Source organism: Gymnoscopelus microlampas (genome assembly GCF_963454915.1).
Source record: "Gymnoscopelus microlampas genome assembly, chromosome: 18".
In the NCBI taxonomy this organism is placed as follows: Eukaryota; Metazoa; Chordata; class Actinopteri; order Myctophiformes; family Myctophidae; genus Gymnoscopelus; species Gymnoscopelus microlampas.
The window spans coordinates 13673412-13682405 of NC_139955.1; the positions used below are offsets into that span (position 1 = coordinate 13673412).

Sequence of the window (8994 nt, forward strand, 5' to 3'; positions counted from 1 at the left end):
TCAGTAAAACAAAATACAAGAATACAAGAACCGCTGGGGGCGAGCGGTTCGCGAAAACAAATGGGGGCGACCGTGTTTTGGGGCGAGTCTTCCGGGTACCATCGAAAGGCGCACAGCTGGAGCGCACGGTTACGCGCAGTTCTGTTTTGCATCCCTAGATAAAAGCAGCCATCCTTGTACTTGTGCGTCCTCCTGTCCCGTGTTCTATAGCCGTCTCTGTCTCTCTCTCTCTCCGTGTTTCCACTGACCAGTCTAAGCATTCCACGTGATAGAAGACTCCAGAAAACAGCCTTGGGGAGAGAAGATCACTGAGCTCCAGAAGTTTGGAGACGAGACTGGCTGACAGCGCCTGGTCCTGGACGCGCTAATTCTTGCCTGTGCGGCATTAATTACGCAGGAGGAGAGAGACTATATTGGAAGGTCTGAAGATGAACGATACGGACATATTCTGCAGTGATCAAACAGATAATAACTCAACAAACTCGTCATGTTCCAACGCAACTGGTTCCACTTTCAATCATATCGATGTGGCCACTTTTATGCACATATTTCCATCGATTTATGCCATTATTTGCTCGGTTGGAGTCGTCGCCAATGGACTGGTCATCTACGCGGTGGCGACATGCAAGAAGAAGATGGTGTCGGATATTTACGTGCTGAACTTGGCGATCGCCGATATGCTTTTCTTGCTGGTGATGCCCTTCAACATCCACCAGCTGGTCAGAGACAGACAGTGGGTGTTTGGTAACTTTATGTGTAAAGCGGTGGTTGTGGTGGATGTGAGCAACCAGTTTACCACGGTGGGGATTGTTACGGTTCTGTGCATTGACAGGTAAGTTAAAAAAAAACATCTTCTTGTGCATTTTATGTCTTTTACAGCCAGGTCGGTGTGCAACAAGCCCTTAGCAAAACTTTATAAAAGTTTTGTTCTCAGTTCATGGTGTAATTGTATCACTTTGTAAGAGTAGATGTTACTTTATCCGCATTTATTTGTGGAGATCTAATTGTTCATATAGTCCATATCTCCCTGAATAGAGCCCAGCCCCCCCCAAAAAAAACAGGACCAAATAGTGCCCCGTTCTCCCCCAAAACAGGACCAAATAGTGCCCAGTTCTCCCCCAAATTAGGACCAAATAGGGCCCAGTTCTCCCCCAGAACAGGACCAAATAGTAGAAACAGGACCCGTTCTCACAAGTTTCCAGAACTCAGAAAAAGGGCCCAGTTCCCAGGTTACTTCAGTCATGTCTCAAGAAAGACAGGTCCTTTAAACATTTTTTTATAACCGAATGTGTTCCCAGATTGCCTTATTATGATGCTTTCTCGCAATAACTGGTGGAACATGAGATGTATATGTACAAATGAAACACCAAATGCTATCCCCAAACTAAAATAAACCCTTTTTCAGTTGCCCATGTAAAGTTCCATCAAATTGATTGATTGATGTACTTTATTTAGTAAGACATGAGAACAACAGTACATGGAAGTAGAAATTCACAATACAAGGTCTACTAAACTGGAAGGCTCATAAAGCACTAAGCTTGTTTAAAATGAGATCCCCACGCACACAAATCATGATGACATATCCACAAGTTTCCTAGGGGTTGTGGGCATCACTTCCTGTCGATTTGATTGGATAGGATTTCATTGGATTTGATTGGATCAAATTGACAGGAAGTGATGCCCACAACGCCCTATAGGAAACTTGTGGATAAGAGACAGACAGAATATATACACACTACTATACAGAACGTCATACAATCAGCTTACAGGTTACTGGTATGGAAAAAAAAGAGGAAGAGTTCGGGGATGGGGGGGGGGGGGGGGCCTAGGTTAAGACTTTGACAGGGGCCAAAGTCTTAACCTAACCCCCCCCCCCCCCCCCCCCCCCCCCCTCCTCCCCAAACTCTTCCTCTTTTTTCTCTTGTGAACTCCATCCGAATGTCTCCATCTGTCTACCAATGCAAACACCCTCACTTTCAGCCGTGGTAGTTGAGTACAGTATGTCCTATTAGGCTAGCCTATAGACCCCTTAACAGACGACGTCACACTGATAAGAACCAGCATGCGCACGCAGGCCGGCACCAAATGAAACCCATTCTGTCATGTCTCGCCAGGACGCGCCTCACTAGCCTACACACAAGAGGAGGTTAAATGTACTGAAACCAGCGCACCCCGAAACAATATGTTGGGAATTGATTGCATGAAACAATGACCTGTGTGTCGCCGTCCAGTCTCAATGTTGGTAAACAAGTAATTGGTCTATATGCACATTTCAATGCACTATAGATAGCATAGCATATTGCATTATTTGGCATTGACTGTGACCAGTGATGTGTTCTGCCATGTTACGCTATACATTGTATGACGTGCAGAACTTTTTTTAAAGAAAGCGTAGCCCTAACCATTTCATCCATTGACCACGCGCAAGCGTAACCACGACCACACGCAGGGAATGATTATCCTATGCCCTCTGAAAAAACCTAGAACACACCACTGCCAAGCCAAATAGTTAGCCTGGTAAACAGTGGTGTAATGGTGATTTTCTTTTCAGGGGAATGGTATTTTAATGACGTCACATGCACACGCGCGTCGGGAAACCTGTTATGAAAAGTAGCCATTTGAGTACTTGGCCATACTTTGCACGTGGGCGTGAAACATTTCCAGTGGAACGCCGTTGTCCTGAGGTGTGCCGTGTAGCGACCAAAACACCACTGCTGGTAAACCACCCCGGTCGCGGAATTCAATTTCTGCAACCTGGGTGGTTTACCAGGCTACCAAATAGTTAATTATGAGAGAAAATTGTGAAGACAAGAGGTACAGTATGCCTAATATGGACAAAGGATATACACTAAATGAGTTTTTACCAAAGTTCCAAAATCTAATTTAGAAAAATATGAAATAAGCAAGAGAGGGCCAATGGGAAATATATACTATTTTGCAACAGCTGCATGGGCATTATGTTTCCAGGTTGTTTGTACGTCCGTCTCACTCCCAACCTTAACCCAACACCCTAACCGTGATAATGCCTTGAGGAAATGTCATGACATTTGGCACAAACTGAACTGATTCGAATTAGATCAAGGTCATTGTGACCTCATAAAACCTTAAATATAAAACATAAACAACATAAATCATGAAAGTCCTTCAAAGTCTTAATTCACCATATACTATATGAGTCTAGACAGACACGTTGTAAATGGCAGCTGGTTGGCTGAGTTATACAACCGTGATGTGGTATTTCTCGTGTGTGTGTGTGTGTGTGTGTGTGTGTGTGTGTGTGTGTGTGTGTGTGTGTGCGTGTGCGTGTGCGTGTGCGTGTGCGTGTGCGTGTGCGTGTGCATGTGAGGGGCTTTTTGTTTATGGGATCACAGTTTTTCACAGTCAGATGACAGTCGACTTGGTCTTGGTATAAAATTGGACAATAACGTTTCACAAACATTGTGTAAACAGCAGTGGATATATTGGGCAATAAAGTCTCTAAATATGATCTCTGCACCCCCAATTCTGATGCCAGTGGTGTCATGAGCTAGCCTGGTAAACCCTCCCTCCGGAAATCTCATTTCCGGAGGGAGGGTTTACCAGGCTAGTCATGAGCAGATTGGTGACTTGCATGGTGAATGTAATACACATTGTAAAGAACTTTGGGTAAAGGCAGAAAGACCACTGGCTCTTGGGATCGGCAAAGCTCACAAACATGATACTAATAATTAAAAAAATACATTAGGCTATTAGGCCTCAAATACAGTGTGCCATTCTAGACAATCATGACTAGCCCGCACTTACAAACACAGTGCGCGCACGCACACACACACGCGCACACACACACACACACACACACACACACACACACACACACACACACACACACACACACACACACACACACACACACACACACACACACACACACACACACACACACACACACACACACACACACACATTTAATTTAAAATGTTGAAAAATAGCTACATCCAGCACACTGCTGGCTATAACAAGATTTCAGTTTTTAACCTGGTTACATTTGCAAGCATTGCCCTTATGCAGAGCCCATATGCAGAGATAATCTATAATGTCAGTGCAATATCTTCCTTAATAAAATACAGGACTCAGCCACACAACATCATACAGCATAATCATATTTTTGTATCAGGACTAGTTGAGCTTCACATGTCACGAGAGATTGGTGGATTAACCAGCAATCTAGTACATCTAAACACCTATTCATTTGACAACTCCATGTTCTATTAGTAATCAAATTGATAATGGATTGATCTGTTCTCTGCTTTCAGTCATGATGTATCAGGTTGTCCAGAATTTGTTTTTGTTTTGAGACAAACAGCTAAGCCAGATGCACACGCACGCACACACACACGCACACAGTGATTATGTTGCATATCCAGTTATATTATAACTGGAAATATCTAATTGGTTCCATGGCGACACTTGGTGTGAATACAAACAAAGAAGTTGTAGTAATGTTCCCTTTACTTGTTGGCTCAGGGAGCATGATCAGGAACAAGCCATTCAAAAGAGAAAACTCTGATTTGCCTAATTTAGCCTTAATTACCACTGATGATTTTACTGTGTGAACAAGCAGTCGGGCAAACGTGACTTGGCACTCCATCATGTCTGCTTTTGTGTTTCTGGGTTGTTCGTTATAGCCCTTACTGACTTCATTACTCAGCCCTGTTGCCATGGCAGTCTTGGCGACAAAGACTGTCACACTGGCAGGCATAATCACTTTATGTTTATAATGACTGAATACACCTATTGGCGTTACACTGGCACGATCACTTTATGTATACAGTATATAACTGAGAATATACTTTCGAGATATTTTATCATTCATTATCATTATTATTTAGCACACATCATCTTATGTAGATATATTTGATATTGTTGGTCTTATCTTCTTTCTGTTTATGTTTAATATAACTGCAATTTGTGGGTAGTTTGTATGGAGAAAAGCATTTTCACCCACTCACTCTTTTACACTTGAAAAGTAAGTGATTTGACAATAATGTTGAAGTTTCGATGCATTCCTCTGACAAAGATCCAGCAGCGATGGAACATTAGTAAAAGTGATGTCACTCTAGTGGAGGGTGAAGCATTTCACCTTCTGAATATTTACAGTACTCTTCCTACACAACTAAAATAAGATCTATACTGGAGGTGCGAGGATTTCGCATACTTCAAATAACTAAAGTATGGGATTCCAATGAGAAAGTGTTTGCACAGGTGAACATTGTTGGCCCTGATGTAATGGAGGACTCAGAGAGATTGACTACAGTAGAACGTTTTTTTACTCATGAAGGAAATAGATAACAGGCTTATCTCGCTCAAGGCTGCATCACATGTGACATAACTGTACCGTTGCTTGTTCTGATCTCGTGCAGATATTGTTGTCAGTCCCACATTTGCGATAACATAATGTGTTCTACTGTTATGGAAACACCGAACTCATGTTTCTTTGAAATAAGTCAAGAGCCTACTGTGTTCAAGGGTTGGACTGGGGTAAGTCCCTGCAACATACTAGCGTCATGTCCAGGGGGTGTACTTGTACATCAAGCTGCCTTATGCTAAGGAAACAGGAGATAGGCTCCTGCCCTGTGGGCCTCAGGGCTCGGCAAGGCTTACTACTATATGTTGAGGTTAAGGGACGTGATGTGTGCAGACATAGTAGAAAGCGCCGGCGGCTCTCTACTAGTTGGATTGGAGCAGCCGATGTTTGACATACAGCTGTAGAACCAGTACAGCAGGCGCTAAAAAGGAAGGCCAAATGAAAATTAACTACAGGAACGCTTTTATTTAGGCATTTTATTATCAGACCGTGTGCCAACATGTCAGTCTGTATGCCAACCTGTCAGTCTGTGTGCCAAGTGCCAACACGTCAGTCCGTGTGTTAACAATGACACTTAGTTTACACACACACACACACACACACACACACACACACACACACACACACACACACACACACAGCTTTCCACAATGGAAATAAGTTATCAACATTAATGTGTTTTATCCTATTGACATACATACAGTATGTGTACAAATATATGTTTCGTGCATTTCGTCAATAAAGATCAATCAATCGATCAGTCAATCAATCAAAAATGGCCTATACAGTCTACGTGATTCCCCAAATAAAGAGAAGAAACGCGTAATATGTTTTCTGGGTATGGAGGGAAATAATGAAGCCTTTTCTTGGCTCTGTCGTGTCACCGCACCTGATTCAATTCTCGCAGCTTGTCAAGGAGGACAATCATCTCTTAAAGAGAACTCTGTGCTCTTCCAACAAAGCCTTTATTTACAGGCATCTACAAGACGCTCTTATCTAGAGCGAATCTCTGTTGCACACTGTGATCCCTCTCTAACGAGTGTCCCTGTGGCTAAATTCCTCCCTCTAGGTACATCGCCATCGTCCACCCCACCTCGGAAAGGCGAACCATCCAGTGGACCATTGTCATCAACTTGCTGGTGTGGCTGGGAAGCTTCCTCCTCAGCGTGCCCGTCATGATGTACGCACAGGTGGTTAAAACCCGAAAGATGGAGATGTGCATGATGTATCTGGATGGCCCCGGGGACATGTACTGGTACACGCTGTACCAGTCCATCCTGGGCTTCATCATTCCGCTCTTCATCATCAGCACCTTCTACTCGCTCACACTCTACCACGTGTTCAGCTCCATGCGCCGCGTCAAGCGCAAGCAGACCGTCTGGGCCAAGAGAGCCACCAAGACGGTCCTGATGGTCATCGGCCTGTTCCTGCTGTGCTGGTCTCCCTACCACGTGATCCAAGTGGTCAACCTGAGCAACAACAGGCCGACGAGCGCCTTCGTCTACGTCTACAATGTCAGCATTGTCCTCAGCTACTCTCACAGCTGCATCAACCCGCTCATGCTGCTCTGCTTCGCTCAGAATTACCGCGAGCGTCTCTGCCACAGGAGCGCCCGGGGTACTTGGGCACTAGGCTCCCAGACTTCGACCACCAAGAGCACCATGGTCAAAACCGACGGCTCTAGTTGCATGGCCACACCGGACCCCGGCTATCGCTCTACTGTCATCTGAATGGGACTTTCTGTAATTTGGTATACATGAGATGCTGCTGTTCAAAAGCTTAACCACTTGTAGATTGGCTATTTTCGCTTTTCTATTATTATTTTAAAAAAAAAGAAAATCTTTTTTGAAACCGTTAGAACACTTTGGAAAAATTCTTTGCCTATAATGACATGCCCAAAATAGGGATGCCAGGTTGAAAGTGGTTAAGCAAAAACACACATATACATGCACAACTGTCTCACTTTCTCACACACTTTCTCTCTCACTCCCACTATTTATTTTCCCCAATGCTTAACTGTTTTTATTGCCTCTATCCCCATCATGAATGGTGGTCATAGATGGTGGGTGGGTATGAGCAACCCCGTGACTGGGTAGACACACTAGCTGTACAAGAACTTTCTGCCAGCAGAAATTGCTCTTGTGACCGAGTGGAAGCATCAACACTTTCTGTGCTGGAATAAACTGAAATAAACTAACTAGGTGTCAACCTAATGACCCCTACACATCACCCAGCGGCAGAATGAAAATGTAAAGTTATTGGTATTTATTGATTCAGTCGGTATCAGTGGTTGTCATCTGAGAAAAGATGGCACCGTTACATAAGTGGTTTTGCCTGTATTGGGTTCATCGTTGTTTATTTTTCCCCATCACAAACATCCATGTCGAGGTGTTCAAGAAGAGCTCAGGAGAGTTCGTCTGTGAAGGAGTTACAAGGAGTTCTTTCATAGTACAGGAAGCTATTTTCAGCTACCACAAACAATAGGACTGAGGAGAGTGTGAAGGAAATTGAATGCTTTACGTGTACAATGAACAAGAGAAAATGTTGCATAAGTGAATGTGACAGTGTACAGGAAAAGGGTATTTTATGTGTTAGGTTTTGAAGATAACTTATGTCAGCACAATGATGATTAGTAATTAGTAAGTTTAGTAGTAAAAGTGATATATATATTGCAACAAAGGAAAAATGCAAAAAAAAAAAGTTAAAAGACCTTTATTGATGTGGCTAGTTCACAATAGGAGTAGTTAAAAACTGGGATAACCAAAATATGTGTTGATATGTATCTATGATATATATATATATATATATATATATATTATGTAAGATATATATATATATATATATATATATATATATATATATATATATATATATATATATATATATATATATATATATATATATATATATATATATATATATATATATGTATGTTTGTCCTACACGTTATATAAAACACTATGGTCACTTTTTAAGTTAAGTTTGATAACACTATCCTAAATGGTTCCACTGTGTGCTGTATACAATTACTGTTCTGTTTATTTAGTGTAATACTAGACTTTATTTGCTAGATTTGTTTCCACATCCTGTTCACAACACTGAATCGCACAGACATTAATACAGTAGCATACTAAAGACACAAACAGGCAAAGACAGTACATAGAATCTCCATAAATACATTCATACATCCTTAGCACACAATGTTGTCAGCGAGGAACATTGATTTGCTGAGCAGTATTGTCTTTTGTTTGAGATTATACATAGATTATTATTGAGTGATAACTGACTGTATTTAATCCTTCAAATTCTGTGTGTAGACTTCTTCAGAAAAATGGTCCACGACAAAAGTTTAGTGTATAATATTTTGTACAACTTAGAGCTACAATCCATAACTTTTTAACCTTTTTAATAATTTTAACCAATCTGTATGGTAGAGTATGTTAATACTATGTAACTAACACAAATGCAGTGGTTAGAGGCTGTCTCCCTACTCTTCCATTGAAAAAGTTAGATCCTACAGTATGGACGGCGCCTACTAGTTGACAAAATATTGCATGAAGCTCAAAATGTAATATTTGGCCTGCCCAAAAGGACTTTTCGTCTTAGCTTAGCTGTAGAAAGCGATAGGGCATACATTTTAGGGATTGCAG

General features: G+C 42.0%; 1 protein-coding gene across 1 annotated transcript; it reads left to right on the plus strand.

The window, feature by feature from the left end:
- Positions 1-276: 276 nt before the first annotated feature.
- mchr2b (melanin concentrating hormone receptor 2b) lies at positions 277-7433 on the plus strand. The gene is made up of 2 exons (XM_084041195.1): positions 277-832; positions 6414-7433. The coding sequence occupies exons 1-2, from the start codon at positions 429-431 to the stop codon at positions 7072-7074; spliced, it is 1065 nt and encodes a 354-aa protein (XP_083897321.1). The 5' UTR covers positions 277-428; the 3' UTR covers positions 7075-7433.
- Positions 7434-8994: the final 1561 nt, after the last annotated feature.